General features: G+C 40.9%; 1 protein-coding gene across 1 annotated transcript in view; it reads right to left on the reverse strand.

The window, feature by feature from the left end:
• LOC138952324 (protein trachealess-like) overlaps window positions 1–20,554 on the reverse strand; it is a 37,269-nt gene that overhangs the window by 10,138 nt on the left and 6,577 nt on the right. Inside the window, exons 3-4 of the mRNA XM_070323962.1 lie at window positions 9,960–10,049; window positions 2,104–2,194 (exon numbers count right to left, since the gene is read on the reverse strand). Coding sequence (XP_070180063.1) covers window positions 2,104–2,194; window positions 9,960–10,049 — 181 coding nt within the window. The remainder of the gene's footprint in view (window positions 1–2,103; window positions 2,195–9,959; window positions 10,050–20,554) is intronic.

Below are 20,554 nucleotides of genomic sequence, written 5' to 3' on the forward strand. Positions count from 1 at the left end.
CTCGTAGCATCGTCAGTCCACCGCTCATGGCAAAGGCAGTGAAATTGACAAGAAGAGCGGGGTAGTAGTTGCGCTAAGAAGGATAGCACGCGTTTCTGTACCTCTCTTTGTTTTAACTTTCTGAGCGTGTTTTTAATCCAAACATATCATATCTATATGTTTTTGGAATCAGGAACCGACAAGAAATAAGATAATAATAATAATAATAATAAAGTGTATTTATATTGCGCCTATCCCTTACAAAAAACAAAAATATTTGGCTCTAAGCGCATTACAACATGTGAAGGACTTGGTACAATCAAGTCTGACAAGTACAACAGCACAATATACAGTCGGTCTCTTAGGTAAAAGCAGCTTCGACAGTTAAACACTTCTACTAAAAGATCCTCTAACAATTTACAAACATAGTTAAAGAACATCGAGTTAATAGGAATTAAAAAAAAAGGTTCTTATAATAAAACTATCTAGCGAACGACGAAGAAGAAGAAGAATAAAACTATCAATGTCAATGTATAACAAGTCATTCAACGTAAATGGCCAAAGAACAACAATAAAACAATGGTGATAAAACAGTTATACTCAATGGCTAATAACGAGGCAGAGTTAAATAGTATCGACACAAGATTAAAACAAAACATATTTCTGGAGACGAATTAACAACAATAAAGCAATGGTGATAAAACAGTTTTACTCAATGAAAGTGTTTTTAAATTGATTTGGACAATTTAATTTTGATAATAATTTTTATATATTTAATTTTCAGAGCTTGTTTTGAATCCGAATATAACATATTTATATGTTTTTGGAATCAGAAAATGATGGAGATTAAGATAAACGTAAATTTGGATCGTTTTATAAATTTTTATTTTTTTTTACAATTTTCCGATTTTTAATGACCAAAGTCATTAATTAATTTTTAAGCCACCAAGCTGAAATGCAATACCGAACCCCGGGCTTCGTCGAAGATTACTTGACCAAAATTTCAACCAATTTGGTTGAAAAATGAGGGCGTGACAGTGCCGCCTCAACTTTCACGAAAAGCCGGATATGACGTCATCAAAGACATTTATCAAAAAACTGAAAAAAACGTTCGGGCATTTCATACCCAGGAACTCTCATGTCAAATTTCGTAAAGATCGGTCCAGTAGTTTAGTCTGAATCGCTCTACACACACACACACACAGACAGACGCACATACACCACGACCCTCGTTTCGATTCCCCCTCGATGTTAAAATATTTAGTCAAAACTTGACTAAATATAAAAACACCCTCGGGATATGAGAAGGACGTGATCACATTCCTATAATACAGCTGTGAACGAAAAGTTATATTTTTCAGACGACACACATAGATTATCATAAATAATGATTATGCAAGATGCAATCAAGTAAAGCTGAGAATAAATCATAGCTAGGAGGAATATTGCCTGAGGGTGATAGGGAAATTAAGTATGTCACCGGTGCACGAGAGAGAGCGATGGCTCACCGGTTGCATGCGTGTTGTTGTTGCTGTTGTTGGTAGAACTAATTGTATTCAAAGTGTGCATGTTTTTTAATTGTGCTGCAGATTCTACGCTCTCTTTGACTGTTCAGATTTTCCTCCTTCTCTTCCTCCCTACCCTTGGTTCCTTAAGTTTTGAAACCCTTTCTTTCCTCTCCTTTTATTTTCTTTCGCAACATCACGTCCTATCACCCACACACTATCACCGCCACAACCGTAACCTGCACCTCTACCACCACCAACAACAACAACAGCTACCCACACTACTACCACCCCACAACCACCACCACCAACAACAACAACGCCCACAAGCAGCACCAGCACTAAGAGAGAGCGCGCGCGAGAGAGAGAGAGAGAGAGAGAGAGAGAGAGAGAGAGAGAGAGAGAGAGAGAGAGAGAGAGAGAGAGAGAGAGATCAGCCAGCCAGCCAGACAGACAAACAGACAGAGACAGAAACAAGGACGGAGAGAGAGAGAGAGAGAGAGAGAGAGAGAGAGAGAGAAAGAGAGAGAGAGAGAGAGAGAGAGAGAGAGAGAGAGAGAGAGGGGCACATAGAGAGAGGGAGAAAGAGAGAGTGAGATAGAGAAAGATATGAGTTTACCCTGTGGAATTCCCAGTCCCAGATGTTCAGCCAGTTCAGAATGGTCCTGCTGATGCACATAGTCTAGTACGCTGCTACCCGTCATCTCCACCTGAAATAATATTACATTTTATACGTGAGAATCATAACCAAATGAGGCAGAACACTAATAATATAATTTAAGTAAAGGGCATAAGCGCTCTAAATGTAGCCAACTTGTGCAACCAGATGAACGTTCAATGTTTGTTTGTCTCTCAGGTGCCGGGATATTGGTTCCGGCATAACTCTCACTTACTCTTGTTGCACATGTCGGCTATATGAACAGCGCTTACGTTCCTCTTTTTACATTTAGTCAAGTTTTGACTAAATGTTTTAACATAGAGGGGGAATCGAGACGAGCGTCGTGGTGTGTGTGTGTGTGTGTGTGTGTGTGTGTGTGTGTGTGTGTGTGTGTGTGTGTGTGTGTCTGTCTGTCTGCGTCTGTGTCTGTGTGTGTTTAGAGCGATTCAGAGTAAACTACTGGACCTATCTTTATGAAATTGTACATGAGAGTTCCTGGGTATGATATCCCCAGACGTTTTTTAATTTTTTGGATAAATGTCTTTGATGACGTCATATCCGGCTTTTTGTAAAAGTTGAGGCGGCACTGTCACACCCTCATTTTTCAATCAAATTGATTGAAATTTTTGTAAAGCAATCTTCGACAAAGGCAGGACTTTGGTATTGCATCTCAGCTTGGAGGCTTAAAATTAATTAATAACTTTGGTCATTAAAAATCTGAAAATTGTAATTAAAATTTTATTTTTTATAAAACGATCCAAAATTACGTTTATGTTATTCTTCATCATGTTCTGATTCCAAAAACATATAAATATGTTATATTCGGATTAAAAACAAGCTCTGAAAATTAAAAATATAAAAATTATGATTAAAATAAAATTTACGAAATCGATTTAAAAACTTATTTCATCTTATTCCTTGTCGGTCCCTGATTCCAAAAACATATAGATATGATATGTTTGGATTACAAACACGCTCAGAAAGTTAAAACGAAGAGAGGTACAGAAAAGCGTGCTATGCAGCACAGCGCAAACACTACCGCGCCAAACAGGCTCGTCAATTTAACTGCCTTTTGCATGAGCGGCGGACTACGGTCATTGTGAAAAAAATGCGGTGCGTTCAGTTTCATTCTGGGAGTTCCACAGCTTGACTAAATGTAGTAATTTCGCCGTACGCGACTTGTTCTTTCTTTTTTTTTAAGTGTATACCAAGTCCTTGGTGTATACAGTTGCTTGGAACACTCACTCTTGGCAAATGTCCAGCTTGCAAGTTATAGTTTTCTCGGGGAAGACAGCACTCGCAAAATTCACAAGCCAAGCCAAGAGAAGACAAAAAAAGCTCAACTTAATTACTCATATTGTATATATGCATATACAACGAAGAAAAATCGTCTACGGCACAAAATCGCATAGCTCCAGGACATGGAAAAAAAATATGTAAAATTCGTGTTGGTTTAAACAAAACTTTATTCAATTTTAATCATGACAAGAACAATGCATGGATGATTACATACTCAAGCATATAATGCTTATTTTAAGCAATCATAGTAATTACAAAACAAAGGTTAGCATGATGGCGGAATAAGTACATGTTACACGACACTTGAGATTGCCACAAGTTCTCAAACGTCGTATAGTTGTGTTCTTTTATTCTACGTCGCCCGTCTTCGCAGCAGCAGAAAACAACTCGTCAAATTGAGTTCGAGGATTTATTTAGCATTACATACATACAACTGCACATCTAGCAGAACTCAAATAGAAGCTTCTTTTTTAACATTCAAATCGCGCTGGCATATATAGCAAATACTCAATCTCGAGAATATTCCAGACCGAACATGATACAACTACATTATACAAGCCGTGCATGGACTAAACTAGCGACATTCTTTTATGACGTACATCAAAAGCGCCGACGCACTTAATCCGAACGAACGCCACGAACTCACGACTAAAACAGCATGGTAAACAACTTGTTTTGACAGGACTAGAAAGTTCACCTGCATTCTCGTCCAAGCATAAATATTGTGTTTACAAAATATAATATCGGTACTTTCCCACAAAGTACAAATAAGTCAACTACATGCAACACACAAAACTGAACCAAAGCTCAGCAACGGTAGCGTTTCCTAACAGTACATTAGCTCATTTCAGGAAACGAAAAACAAAACATAAGACAAAACAGATACACAAACAAGCAGAACATTCGTGTTAGGACAAAATCATACATAACTTGGTTAAATCCATCGCGTTACTTTGTTACTTTGCCTTCAGATTCTCCACCTTCTGATCTTAACGTCCCAAAATCTATTTAAATAATTATAGCTTCAATCATCGCCATTTTGGCTCCGGAGTGCCATAAAAAGACTACGTCAGTAACTGTATTTCGACTAAATGTATGTTGTAGCGCAGGGACTGGGTGGCCGAGTGGTAACGCACTTGCGCTCGGAAGCGAGAGGTTGCGTGTTCAGGCCTGGGTCAGGCCGCAATTTTCTCCCCCCTTTCCTAACCTAGGTGGTGGGTTCAAGTGCTAGTCTTTCGGATGAGACGAAAAACCGAGGTCCCTTCGTGTACACTACATTGGGGTGTGCACGTTAAAGATCCCACGATTGACAAAAGGGTCTTTCCTGGCAAAATTGTATAGGCATAGATAAAAATGTCCATCAAATACCCGTGGGACTTGGAATAAAGTAAAAAAATTCCATCTCACACGGCATTAAGTCTCAGGAAACATGAATACACGCATGCAGGAAAAAAAATATGGGTAGCGCCGTATGTATGGCAGCTCGCTTTCCCCGGGGAGAAAGCAGCCCGAATTTCCATGAGGGTAACCTCACTGGACTGTAAATCTTATCCAATCCAATCCAATCCATCCAATCCAATCCATCCAGAACCAATGAATTCATACATTTGTACTTATAATAATGTAGTCATTCCATATCTCTCATCTCCCTTTCGTTTCGCATCTTTTCCCCGACCTCCCATCGAGTTCAATTGCTGGCATGGTGGACTGACCCTGCTTTGATTATACTATCATAATCCGAGAATCTTTTGTATTTTTTTTATTGCAATCTTTCCTTACTGCATGGATGTTGTTGGTTGAAGTAAAATAAAGGTTAAATACGGACAAGATTCGTTCTTGGTTGCATCCACTTCAGATGTCAAAAAACCAACGATATCGGTCTGCTGTGTACCATCAGTGTGGTGTTATTTCATGCTTTTGAAAATCGTATGATGTGTTCTCAAAGTTCCGTCGCGATATAACCTTGAATGGTTGAAAACGACGTTAAACACCAAATAAAGAAAGAAAGAAAGTTCTCAAAGTTACATCACTTTCGCATAAAAGCGAACGGTTTTTGATAATGAAATGCAAATTTGCATGTCAGGAAATCGTGTCTGCTTTTCCTAAGAATTTCAGATTTCTTAAAACACCCTCACGCCTTTTCCCACACGTCATGTCTCTTTTTCTTCTTCCTTATCCTTGACATGGTATTTTTTTCTTTTTTTTCTCTTATTTTTCAAATCAGCAATATTTATATTATCACAACGGAATGTGTAAAATTGTCTTGCATTTAATTTTCAATTTTCCTCCGTCAATGCAGATGACAACGCCAAACCTCTCGCAACCGCCACCACCACCAACAACGACAACAGAGAACATCTCCAACAGCATCATCACCGCCATCCAGAAACAAGACTTGAAGGCAGGCGCAGAAGCAGGAGCAACCCCCTACTGCGCAGTGAGTGACACAGCAATCGCCCCTCACCCCTAGGGGTCCCCTGGCCACAATTACCTCTCTGTCAAGGCCAGACCCCGGACCACCGATCCTTCCCTGTCCCTCCCGCGAGGTCGGAAGGGGGTGGTGGGGTCCCCACGGTCAATTAATCCTGGCTTGTCAGCGCGTGGCCTGAAGAGGTCTCGGAGCGGCCCTTGCCTCTCTGCCCCTTCAGCTGATTTGGGCCCGTCCCTGTGGGGCCCTAAACTGGGCCCTGTCAATTTCCCCTCATCTTTTTCCCCTAGAGCTGTCGCTGGAGCCTGGAGGTGCTTGCTGGTGCCACGCGTGTGTTTTTGTGCAGGGGCGATGTGTTGGTAGAGGTAGTGGGGGTGGTGATGGGAATGATTTCGAGGTGGTGGTGATGAGAAGGGGGTGTGAGTGGGGGGGGGGGGGGGGGGGGGGGGAAGATGCAATGCTGTTCATTTTATTTTTATTTTCTCCCCTACCTTCTTTTGCTTTCTTCCTTATGTTTCAATCCCAGGCAAGTTGCATAAGACCCTGAGATGAGTTTGTTCTGTTAGGTGAAGCAATGTTGTTTTTGTTCTCGTCCATGACGTCCACTAGTCGCGGTTTCAACATGGCTAGAAACGGACGCTGAGGCAGAAGACGATTTTTAAAACTGCCACTTCAAACGGGTCATTTTCACTCAGATTTCCGGATTAAGCGAGAACCTGTTTCACTGCTTCTGTCGTGAATACTATTTCCCCGCTTTTACTTTTTATTTACTTTTTTTTACCTTTTTAAATTTTTTTTTATTTTTACAACCGATGATGAGGCATGTGTCTAGTTTGAAACCTGATTTGCATACTTGCGCAGAACTGACAAAATAAAGTACCTTTTTAAAGGACACCTTGCCCAAAAAGTAGACAACATGCAGGATGGTTAAAGGTCCTTGTCTACATTTTTATACCGAAATCGCCATTTGACCATTAAAATGCAGAGTCTATTATCTACAAATATCAACAATACACCCCCTTTCGATCAGGAAAGACCAAGCCAGTGTAGCCGTTTGAAAATTCATTGTAGTATTCCAGCGTAGTACTCATAGTAGGATATTCTTATTTGGAAAATGCCAAGCGCAAAACTCCTCTCAAATCCCGTGCATTTCGTGCGTTTAAAAAAAAGCGTGGACAGAGCTCCAGAGTCAAACTGTTGCTGCACTTGTTTGGGCGTGGCTATAAGCATAGTGACATGAATTTGATTGGTCAGTATTTTTAGGCAAAGCACATGTTCTCAGCAAACAGAAAACAAAATATTGGAAGCGTGAGTCACGCTACCCAAAAATAAAATCTTTTTTTACATATATTTTTTTTCTATAACTTTTTTCCCCATGGTTCATTCATCATCTGACATAACTTTTTAGCGAAATCTAACCATAAGATTATTGAAAAAAAGCAAAAATGTAGACGACCACCTTTAAGAGAAGAATAAAAACTCAACAAGAACGGAGGAGGGGGAGAACGCACTCTCATTCCTTGCTAGTTCCCTCCCCTCCCCTCCTCGCCCTTTGCCCCTCCCTTGTGTGCTGAGATGTTGGCGGAGGAATTTGATTAACTTGTATTCAAATGACCGGGGTCCGGGTAATCCCATTTAACCCCAAGATTGATTGTGGCTGCCTAGCGTCGGCTGCCTGCCAGCGCCCTTCAATTTGCTGGCTGGAAACATATGAAATTGTCCGCATCCGTCACCGTAAATTTGAAAGTGATTACCTAAGCCACTCCATTTGCCTTAACGCCCATAAACGGCTGTCTTTGTGATGCCACGCACGTATCAAAACGACCCTGCTTTTGCTTTTCTTTTCGTTTCTTGGACTTCATTTTTTGTGATTAGCTAACTTATGGTTGGAGCGACATCTTATTCAATATTGCCCTTCACTTCGTTATTGAATTTGTTAGGAGTTAAGTGATGGAAGCGTTCAACTGGCAATAAACAAATAATAATAAATAAATAAATTAAATAAACACCTACAAAAAACACCACCAACAATAACAAACACTACACACACATGCGCACACACACAATTAGAAGGAAACCGCAGGAACTCGGGAGAAACAAAGAAGAATGAAACCCAAATCGGTGAGCATGTATCAGAAGTATATTAATTTTATGTGTCTATGTGTTCTGAGAGTGTTGTTTTTTATGTGGTGTTATATACAAGCCAAAAGAAAAATTTCTGTTTGTTACACTCAGACAATAAAGTTTTATTGAATTGAATTGAATTGACGGGCGCTGTGGCGTGGTGGTAAGACGTCGGCCTCTTAATTGGAAGGTCGACGGTTCGAATCCCGGTCGCTGCCGCCTGGTGGGTTAAGTGTGGACATTTTTCCGATCTCCCAGGTCAATTTATGTGCAGGCCTGCTAGTGGCTTATCCCCCTTCGTGTGTACACGCAAGCACAAGACCAAGCGCGCACGGAAAAGATCCTGTAATCCATGTCAGAGTTCGGTGGGTTATAGAAACACGAAAATACCCAGCATGCCTACTCAACGAAAGCGTAGTGAGCTGACTATGCTCTCAGAGTATAGTGTGGGGAACCCAAATGGGCAAACGAGCTCACACGTAACCAGAACATTCTGGAACGCTGAAGAAGAAGTAGAAGAATTGAATTGAATTGAAGTGCTATTCTTCCATCTAAAGAGCTTGCCATTAACTTTACAATGTACTTTCAATTGATAATGTGCAGTCTAGAAACATGCATACGTCACCACAATTTAAAAGTGATTACCTAAGTCACTCCATTGCCTTTAACGTCCATTTGCCGTCTTTTTAATGCCAGACAAGTGGCAAAACGACCATGCTTACAGTGCTTTTCTTTTCTTGGACTTCATTTTATGTGCGCGGTTTCTGTTTCTTCGTGATTAGCGAAGTTTTATTCAGTATTGCCAATTACTTCGTTATTGAGTTTGTCAGGGGTCAAGTGATGGAAGCGTTCAAATCAGGACAAATATTGAGTAGAAGCCTCAGGAGTTCAGTTGCTAACAGAAAAAAAGAAGGGAAACACCACCATGTGAAAATGCATCAGACGTTCTATTCGTCCACCGGAAGAGCTCACCAGAGAGAGAGAGAGAGAGAGAGAGAGAGAGAGAGAGAGAGAGAGAGAGAGAGAGAGAGAGAGAGAGAGAGAGAGAGAGAGAGAGAGAGAGAGAGAGAGAGAGAGAGAGAGAGAGAGAGAGAGAGAGAGAGAGAGAGAGAGAGACAGAGAGAGAGAGAGAGAGAGCGAGAGACAGAGACAGAGAGAGAGAGAGAGAGAGAGAGAGCATTTGTTATGTGCTTGCGCCACTTTTTTTCCTAGGTCTATTGCAGATTTTTTTTCCCCGAGCTTTCGAAATTTATTTTGTTTAACTTTCTTAGGCTTACTTTGATATCAACATGAAAAGAAATCTTTCCCTGAGACTCAGTCTGCCAGATTCAGGACTAAATAAAAGGCCATTTTACCGATTCGTCGTGAAATCAACAGGTCACTTTCATCAGCGATTGGCAAGCAATTGCATGGCTTGACCGTCCCGTCAGAAATTAAATGAAAATGAGAAGTCTGATCATTTGGTCGCCTCCCCGTCAGAGCGCTTCAAACATTTTGAATTGAAATACATCAATGACCAACGACCCACTTGTTACGGCTTTTGAGTGACATATAGAATACATATAGAGAAAAAAAATACAAACCCTTCAGCATGATCCACTAATGGCATTTTCTTCCCTTCACACATCCCCTTTAGATCCGCACGGCCGTTTGAGGGGAAAAAAGATAGGGAGAGAAAGAGAGACAGGGAGGGAGAGACAAACAGGCAAAGAGACAGAGAGAGACAAAGAGAGAGACAGACAAACTGTCAGCCAAACAAAGAGACAGACAGACAGAAAGATCGACAGACAGACAGAGAAAGGGAGATACTGAACTGAACTGAACTGAACTTTATTTAACATTAAGGAGAGAGCGAAAGAGAGGGAGACAGAGAGACAAAGAGAGACAGATACACAGACGCAGAGTCAAACAGAGAGACAGAGACAGACCGAGAGAGATAAAAAGAAAGAGAGGGGGTGCACCTTACCTGTGACAGACCAAGGTATATGGACACTGTTTCCGATATGTACAAGAATCGTCCATCATTTCCAAGGATGAAGGCGAAACCGTCTAAAGACTGAAACAAATACAGACAAAGTTATGCTTAAATAAAAACAAACATACTTTAATTTGGATACTAAACCTTGCAAAAGAGAGAGAGAGAGAGAGAGAGAGAGAGAGAGAGAGAGAGAGAGAGAGAGAGAGAGAGAGAGAGAGAGAGACAGACAGACAGACAGACAGACAGACAGACAGACAGACACATAGACAGACAGGACGACAGAGACAGAGAGAGTCCTTTAAATCGTTTCCGTTCAAATTCCACATTTCTCGGACGTTGACGATTTGAGATTTTTGATAATAGCATGCTCTACTACCATGTTACATCAAGAAGAACAAATCTTGTGTTTCACACTTCACTACTTGAATAATCAAAGGTAGGTACCAGCAGGAAAAAAAAACACCCCAGTAACTTCTTAAACTTGAAAATTGCTAAAAGTGCTATTAAAAAGCGTCCCGGAGAAATGATACGCATTCGACGTAACTGCTTTGAACAGTTCCCTTTCACATACTTTAACGGTTTTTTTAATACGCTTTATTGTCTTCCCAAAAGTGATACACATCCCGGGATACGACTATAATTATGGTTGCGGGTACAAGGCAAGTCAAGTATTTTATTGTTTTGGGCCCAGAGGGCTTTGAAACAAAGATATAACTTTAACAAAAAAAGGTAACAAATCAGACAGTTAAAGCTGTGGTCTATTTATGACTTTCCGGGGCTATGAGGTTGAAACTGAAATAGGGACAAAATCATGTACAGATTTCTGTACAGCAAACACTACCCGAAACCCCACCTATACGGCGTTTATGGCCTTGAGAGCTTCAGTCAACGCTTGAATGTTGCCGTGGTAACATCCGGTTTGCTCTCGCAGAGCTGAGCATAATTGTCAAGAAGGATCGAGCAGAAAAAATAAACGACTTGGCAGGGACTCGAACTCAGGGCCTCGGGGCCTCGAAATGTCGGGGCCGATGTCTTAACCGCTAGGCCACTTCACCAGTGTTGTCAAAGATACAAAATTGATAATTTTATATCATTCTACGTTTGAATTATCATTCATGCGTTGCAAAAACGTAAAAATTGACATTAAAATTTGCCTTTATTTGCAAACATGTTTTTCAGAATCGCAGTACATGTTTACACCGTCATGCTACACGACATTCGCACCATGCAAATAGCTGCGATATCTCTATTTACAACATGCAAGAAAATGACAAGAACAGTAATTGAATCTCTCCAAAGCTCTGTGCAGTTGAAACCAGACATCTAAGAAATAGTTATACATGTATTCACTTCTGAACAATGGGCGGATAAAGATATAAATCATGCTGCTTCAAGAATAACATAACATATCAATGTTTTTCCTTCTTTTTTTCAATTGGCGCAGTAGCCTAGTGGTTAGGACATGAGACACGAAGTCTCGAGGTCTCGAGGTCGAGAGTTCGAATCTTCGCCGGGGCGTTTTCTTTTTCCCCTTGATCTCTCTTGAAGATAAAATATGATCAGTCTTGAGAGAGCAAACCGGATGTTATCCCTGCAAAATTCAAGCGTTGACTGAAGCTCTCAAGGTTATACACGCCGTATAGGTGGGGTTTCGGGTAGCGTTTGCTGTACAGAATTCTGTACATGATTGTATCCCTATTTTTCAATCTCGTAGCCCCGGAAAGTCATAAATAGACCACAGCTTTAATATATGTATACAAATTGAGCGGACAAATACAACAATACTATACAACCAAAATAAATTGGCAATATACACTTCCATACATACAAACAAAAAGAAAAGAAAATAGGTTTAACAAAATCAGGTAAGAAATCAGACAGATAATATGTATACATTAAGCGGACAACGATAATATACAGACGAAATAAATTGGCAATATCATTATGCCATGCATCTTTTATAAAGACGCAAAACAAAACAAAAGCATGCATTACATACATAAACATACCAATAAAGAAACTAGATGTAACGCTAACATACTAAAATCATAACATGGGCTACAAATCTTGCTAGCTTCATTAGTTTTATCTTAGATTTACAATTCATTAACTGTTCATATTTTAAACAATTTGGGTGAGATCGGTAATAGGGACTGATTAATTTTCTTCTTTCAGACACTATACTTTCGTCGGTACAAATGATATAGTGAAACTCATCACCTAATTCATTTTTATCGCACATATCACACAATCTTTCATTTCTAGGGGCATTAAAAAATCTGTGCTGATGTATTGGCAACTTATGATTGCTTGTTCTAAATTTTGCTAATTTAACTTGTAATCTCCTAGGCAACCAAAGCAAATACCTTTCCAGACAAAAATCTTTTTTATACATTCTGTAATTAAAACACAAGCTGTTGGCATTCACGTCAGTGTTCCATTCCTGCAGGAATTGATCTCTTAGCCTTTGTTTTACAATGTTTTTAAAACCTGAGACGGCAAGACTGAGTTGTCCATAAATATGATAGACCCAACTTATTTAACATAGTATTGACATGCGACAACCAAGGCAATTTAACGTTTTGTACATGGTACAACCTCAAATGTAGTTTTAACATTAAACAAGACATCTTATTCGCACCATCGTTCATTTCTTTCATCAGTTTATACCAATAAACCAGTAACTGACATTGTACATCAATTCTAATTGGGTAACGACCAAGCTCTCCGTAAACCATACAAGTGGGTGTAGTTTTATATACATCAAGAAGCATTTTTTAACAAGAGGCGAAGCCTTCAAGGCTCACGTAAGAAATCGACAAACAGTAACACAAACTCAATCACTCCGTCACACATACACACACACAGTAAGAATAAGTGATACGGTGCAAGAGTGCGAGACACTAGATCTGGATCTGTCTGTCTGTAGCCTACTTACGGGGACACGACTGCCAGATGGCCAGATCGACACTGCGCTTTCGACAGCGCTTCCTCGCGCAGACACTGGAAACACGCTGTGCAGATTAACCTGTAGGAAATCTCCTTTGGTATCTTCTTTATCTATTTTTCTGGAGCTACGAAACCGAACAATGTGAAATCATGAGTCGTCTTCTCCGAATCGGCGAACTGCAGCTCGGTGATAACTGTATCTATACCACAATCCTTCACGCGATCTGACCTAACCTTGACCCCTGACCTGGTCTACATACCACACACGACACAAACCAGTCAGCTGTTTTTACCCCCCCAAAACCCCCCACCACCCGTTTTCTTTGGATACACACTTTAACTACATACGTGCCGACGAAATGTTGATCATTGCTTCAATACTTTGAAGCTGTTGCTTGAATAATAACCAGGTAAAATTAGCATTTCGGTGTTCAGTCAAATGTTAAAGTTTCTACCACAGACATACATAAATACATACATACATACATACATACATACATACATACGCACGCACGCACGCACGCACGCACGCACAGACGGACAAAAGTTAGCATCGCATAGGCTACACTTACGTGAGCCAAAAATCGCAATTGAAACCTTGCCAATATGTCTAATGAATCATATCCCCACACCTCACAACCATACAGCAAAATTGAATGTACACACTTCTCAAAAAGATCCAATTGCACATCAATTGGTAAATTTAGTTTTCTACATTTTCGAATTAACGAGAACATTGCACGGTTACCAATCAAACATTGACGTTTCATGGCATTATGAATTTTTTTATTATAATTAAATAGTACACTTAAGTACACATAGTCCCAAACTACTTGGACAGGTACTCCATTCAAGACAAAATTTGGGATATTCCGTATTTTCCCCCGCGAAAAAACAACTATTTTTGTCTTTTCAATATTTACGCTTAGTCCCCAGTTTTTACAATAACGATCTAGTCCATCCAGGACTTTTTGCATTTCTCCAGGTGTTTCGGCGAGTATAGCAGTATCATCAGCATATATTAACAGGAACAAATACATATAGTCATTAATGCGTTCAACATCTATTTCTTGGGCTCTTTTCAGGGGCAACTCTAGGCTGACATCATATTCAACCAAAAACTGCTTCAGGTCGTTTAAAAATAGTGAGAAAAGAATCGGTGATAAATTATCGCCCTGTACATCAACCGGTCGGCGAAATTCCAAATAGCTGACCAACTATGTACATGAAGCATGTGTGAATTAGTATGAAATCCCCCTGTCGCCCCCTCGCTAACGCCGTCTCGCCTCTGTGTTTGGTGTATCCAAACACACAGTAATTTGTTCCAATATTTGACCAGCCAACATCCTTCTCTTCATTGCTTTGCTTTCACTGTCTTTCTATGGTTTGGGGTGGGTGTGGGTGTAGGGGGTGGTTGTGCGGAGGAGTCCCTCTGCTAACGCGTTATCCTATGCACCCCCACCCCTTTCATCTCCTCCCCCAAGTCGTTCTGCGCCAATTATCTTGACCTCCCCCTGTCAACCGTCTTCCTATTTCATACACTCTGCCACACACCCACCTTCCCTCCCCTTCTGCGAGTTTCACCTGGAGATAAACATTTGTTTTTGATTATCTAATTGATTTCTGTCGTGCTTTTTTTTGTCTAGCACACCCAAAATGGTGAACACGTTTCCTTCTACCTTTAGCGGCGGCCTATTTAGAGACCCAACGCCCTTTACTCGGAATAAAACAAATTTTAAAAACCTACACGACTTTCTTTTTTTAAAAGCGATGGATTAAAACTGATCTATTGTGATAATCATCAAGGACCTTTGAAAACAAACGCCCATTGACTGGCGCGGAACAAAGTTAACTGCATAAACACACATTTGCCCAGTACAGACGCAAACGTGTGTGCACAGTTATCCAAATGTAGACAAAGCGAAGAGATCTTCAGTCGTATTTGCATGTTTTTGCTTGCATAAACAGAACGGTACTTCGCAGTGAAATCTCCCTGCAATCGCTCCTATGCAAAAAAGGAATGCAAATATGCCACATGTCTACAAGGCTCGTGACACAGTGTACATTTCAAAAGATGGAGTGTTCAGTGTAAAGTCTTCGAGGATTTTTTTGAAGCAAGGATTCATTGGAGCGACAAGCCCGGTTCAATCCAGGTTTTTGACAAAGCTAAAAGAAAAATACTACGTCTATTTTTTAAGGACTGTAATTTGCGGAAGTGCAGCTGCTACAGAGTTCTTTCATTGTACCTAAACTCTGTCATTAAACTTACTTCATGTGACACTAAGCAACGGATCTGAACGTTGAAACAAATCTCCAAAATACGTCAGGACTCGAATTTTTTTATTGACTTCTTCTGATGCATTTCTGACAGATCCAACAACAGGGACATTTTTGCAAGATGTCCATCTTTCGCAAAGCCGACCAAACGGAAAGAAATCAGTGCACACCCCTTGGACAGAATCGTAGCGCTTTGTGAAACAGGGGGAAAGAACCTTATTTAAAAAAAATAACAGCCATGAATCAAGACATGATGTTTCGGGGAAGGAAAAAAAATACCTTCGGGAAAAGACAGCCCGGAAAAATTATAAATCACTCCTCTCTTTAATTTTCAATATTGGCTGCATGTAATGCTCTTAACCATGCGCGTTTCAATTCATTATGCGTCTGTTTTTGTCATAAAAAATTCCTTTGGCCCGCTTTGCAATTCAGATGAGCCGCGTGGCCAATTCAATCTCCCGTACGTGGGCTCAAGTACTTGTGATTTACATGTGTGAGTGCTTTATGGACCTCAACAAAACCTTTGTTTCTTTTTGATTTTGGGGGGTTCTTCAGCTGTCCATTATGTCATGGAGTGTCAAGCTAATCTTGCAACGGTGTTTCCGGTCGTCGGCTTTCCATTTCAACGTACAGCCACCGGATGAGCAAAATGCTCCTGAGCAGGAAAAGACAAGCGGCAATCGTTTCCTGCGAATGGGAGTTACCGCGCTTGGTCGAGTTTTACGAGAAGGAGGAAGCTTTTGTTCTTTCAATGCAACCACGCGCTACGTTGCAGAAGCAGACGTCTTTTTGCAGGGGCGACAAATCACGGAGGACGTGCTGGCAGAGGCCGGTTCTCGGAACAAAAGCGATATATTTTTGTCGCGCAAAATCCCCACGAAGCCAGTCGTTGGATCATAAATATCACCTGGTCGATATCTATCGCCATCGCTTGGTGCAGAAAGAGGTGGCAACTAGAGAGAAGTGAGTGAAGACTGGCTAGTGACAAAAGAGACCTTGGCTACAAAAGCTGAATTTCGCGGGGAAGTAAACGCTCTGAACGAATAACTGCGAGAGCTAGAGACAAGGTAACGAATGTAAGATCTTTGAACGCTAGCTCAAATTCAAAGCAACAGAAAAGAAGTAAAAGATTAGATCTCCATCCACCTCGAAAACAAGAAAAAAAGAGATAAGAAAAAAAGAGTACAAAAGGAGAAAAGACCAGCATTATGCTTATGAAAATAAAGTAAACGTCTTGCGCCTGTCTAACATCTTAGATAAACTTAACCGGCAATCTTGTAATGCTGAATGGTTGGTGAAACTTATTTATTGATAAATTATACTTCTGTCCGTCTACATCGTGTCACGCTGGTCACGCCACTAATTTACAAAAGCAGTCATACCTTGTCATTTTTATAATTCGCTACTTTCAACTTCTTTCTCCTAAACAATCATCCGCGAGGCATTTTGTTCTTAATCATGTTTATCGTAGTTCAGTGCAGTAAGTTCAGGTACTGATTCCCAAAGTACATTGCATTTCATCATACGCAGGTGACCCCCTCCCTCTCCTCGCGACTGACACACTTTCCCTCCTTTCCTCTTGTTCATTTTCCAAACCCTTTGTCAACTTCATTGGTGACAAACGTTTGCTCGGTGGTTGGGAGGGGGGGGGGGGTTAACCAGCACAGAAGATTCTACTCCCCCCGCATCCCCACCGTCAACCTCCACCTCTGATCCCTACACAGCTAGCCTGGCCCCTGACCCCCCCCCCCCCCCTTTACCCTCCAACTGTCCTTCACCCATCCCCCAATTCCCAATCCACCCCCCCCCCCTTAACCCCCGGAGTTTTTTCCCCACCTTCATTGGCCCCAGGATGAGCGGTACCGGCGCGCTGTGTGTCCCCCAATTTCTGGCCGCGGCCCGCGTCAATGGCGAACAAGTAGCGGTGAAATTAATTCATCGCGGAGGCAGCCAACAATAACGGTGGCTGTAAAATTTGATTATGGGCCTAATTAGGGTAGGTCTCCTGCGAGACAATCAATCAAAGACCCAATACAAATGCCATCCGCAGCGCGGGGACACAGTTATTAATGTCGCGCTGATGGCCCAGCCTCGCTCTTTTTGCGCCGCTCCCCATTCTACTGTGTTGGGGTGGCGCGATGGCTTCGCTGAGTGGCGGCGTGTGACGAGACGAGACAAGGCAAGGCATGGCAAGGCAAGGCAAGGCAAGACGAGGCAAGATATTTCTTTAGTTTACAAAGGTAATAGAATAAGCATTGATCTGCAGGTACGTCTGGCCCTCGCTCTAAAGAGAGACTAACTTACTTTGACAAAATATGGTAATTGATGTGTCGATCAGTAGTGGCGTCTTCTTTGTATTTCTTTTGAGTCGGAAGTCAAGAGGAGACTGAGTAGGGAAGGCCATTGAAACTCCGCGTTAATTAATTTCATTTCTAACAAGAAGAGCAAACGCTCGATCGAGTCACTTTCGCAGTTCTGAATATTATATGAGGCATCAGATGGACAGGAAGAAATTGCTATTCACAACACAATGAGTCACGTTCACATAAAATTTGAGCCCGGTCACTTTTATAGTTTCCGAGAAAAGCCCAACGTTAAGTTGTGTGTTGCCGAACAGAAAAGGCTAGTTATCTCCCTTGTTTTTCTGATAACGTTCGTAAAAGGCTACAGATGTAAATACTTTGATGTAAAGAATAATCCTACAAAGTTTCAATCACATCCGATGAACTTTGTCAAAGATATAAAATGTCTAATTTTTCCTTTGACGCTGACCTGTGACCTTGAAAAAGGTCAAAGGTCAACGAAACCATCGTTAAAGTGTAGAGGTCATTGGAGGTCACGACTAAACAAAATATGAGCCCGATCGCTTTGATAGTTTCCGAGAAAAGTCCAACGTTAAGGTGGTGTCTACGGACGGCCGGCCGGACAGACTAACACTGACCGATTACATAGAGTCACTTTTTCTCAAGTGACTCAAAAATCAAAGCTCAGCTGATCAGATAAGATACGTTGCCCAGTAACACGCAGGAAATAATGACTGAGGTATAACTTTGAAGCTTTGATTATTTAGTGTCGTCTCAACATGTTACGTTGATCACGATAGTTATATACTTCAATAGTTGCAAAGTGATACATAACAGAGGATGACAGAACAAGATGACTGCGGGAGTAAATTTGAACAAGAAAAATATACTGGAAATAAAAAAACACAATTTATTTTCGAATGTATGGAAGAGCAACGTTCGTAAAACCATACAACTGATCCCAGTAACTTGACTTCAGATCCACACTTGTGTCGAAGATCAAACTACTAAAGAAGCAAAGCTGAACAATGTTTTCGAGACCTCCAAGTCGCTGCAGCTCGGAGTCTCGGCCAGCCAAGAGCGCGAACAGGAACTCCTGCAGGAACTCGGGCAGGAAGAGAGCGCGCGCGAGAGTCGCGAGGAGAGGCGAGAGGGAGGAGCGAATGCTGCTCACGTGCCGCTCCCCCGAGACCTGCCTGGCAAAACTGTTTCTCTCAATTTAACAAATTGAATATCAATGCATCAGTGCGGGGTTGTCTCTCTTCCGCCGCCCTCTCCAGCTTCTGGGTCCGGCTATGTCAAGTGGACCATTCTTGTCGCTTTCGCCCTCCAACCTCATTTCAACTACAGATTTCATTCTTCGCGGAATTTGGGTCGCACAAAATCATGGGAAGAAGAAGAAGAAGAAGAAGAAGAAGAAGAAGAAGAAGAAGAAAAGATCGATACCGGTGCATTTATTTGGCATCTGTTAACCTAGATCTTACGTCAGTTTTGGGTACATCTCCGATAACATCATCTGTGTCTCACTCAGACACTATAGAAATAACTAAAACGCTTGAAGATATACCACAAGAGTCCATAGTTTTGTGGAAAAGTAAAAAATAAAAAAAAAAGAAAGAGACGCGTATAAGGAACACTTCAAGTGTCAATAGTACAAAAAAATAACAAAGCGAAAAAATTACAATTATAAAAAAGCTTATATGGTACCACGTACACAACATAAAGCTGTTAAAGTTTGAAAAATTCAATCAAATACCACGGATTTTATCCTTAAGATTCTGAGGGAAAAATTACCAAAGATAATCATTTTCAATCAATCAATCAATTTTATAACGATGAAGAGCCCAGTCGCTACAGAGTTACGAACAGAGAAATTATTTCAATTCATGAACTAATATCCCGTCGCGATATAACCTTCGTGGTTGAAAACGACGTTAAACACCAAATAAAGAAAGATGTACTAATATATGAGCTAATAGTGCGCACTACGGTTTTTGACAACCGTTATAAAGATTAACATAAAAGAAGTTCTGTAATGCTGTAGGAATATCTGATCGAATTAACCTTCAAGAATGTGTAATTGTTGAGTCAAGAGAACCTAAATTTGCTTCAGTGGAATTGCATGCGAAATCCGTATAATTCATTAGAGTACTATTAAAAATACACAAGCCCTAAAGTCCAAAGACTAGTAAAGTCACATTCCGCCGTTATGCAAATGGATCAATTTAGATGATGAGAAACAACGGCGTATGTCTTGGTGACGAGGGAGGGGTGTCAGAATTCACAAATAATGTGATGCACTCCATACATCGCTGAATATAAAGAAGCACAGCAAGTAAATTCTGAGGAAGATGTTTTAATGTATAGTGTCTGCAGACGCAGATGTTCCGCTATGTCACAGCACTGACTAGCATAAGCAAAATCTCTGTTTATGTCTATCTTTGGGAGTCATTGACCTGCATAAGCAAAATCTGTGTTTATTTCTGTGTTTGGGTGTCATTTTCGCTTTTGGTAGAAGTGAATATAGTGGGAATCTAGGGACCGGAGAGAGGTGACGCCGTCCTTTGAAAAGATCATTCGCGTTTCCACTGTGCAGCTGTGAACTTTATGAAACTGTGCTTCACCGTCAAGTGAAGATTCTTGATGTCCAGATCGATTTTTGAAGTTATGCCATTTACAAAGGAATGTGGGATCGAAATCCGTGCACAAAATCAGTGAAAATCAGGGAATGCTAGGAAAGCGAGGCAAAAGTCAAGAAAGGCGTGACTTATATTACATATATGGAAATACACTGAACTGAGCAGGCAAGGGGACCCAAGCGGTAACTGGAACTATCCAAAACGGAAGCTCATTGCAATGTTCGCTCAAAATTTGTAGATGAACAATTACCAATGATGACGTGGAAAAACGCAAGAACCAAGCTTGATTCTTGACCAGACACACTCCCTAAATTTTACACACACTGACGCGCGCGAACATTCTTATAATGTAACGTAAGTGAAAATCAATAGCTCTTGCCATCATTTGTTTCTAATTCTCATAAAAAGAATCCAC

The sequence above is a fragment of the Littorina saxatilis genome, linkage group LG17, assembly GCF_037325665.1.
Source record: "Littorina saxatilis isolate snail1 linkage group LG17, US_GU_Lsax_2.0, whole genome shotgun sequence".
Taxonomy (NCBI): Eukaryota; Metazoa; Mollusca; class Gastropoda; order Littorinimorpha; family Littorinidae; genus Littorina; species Littorina saxatilis.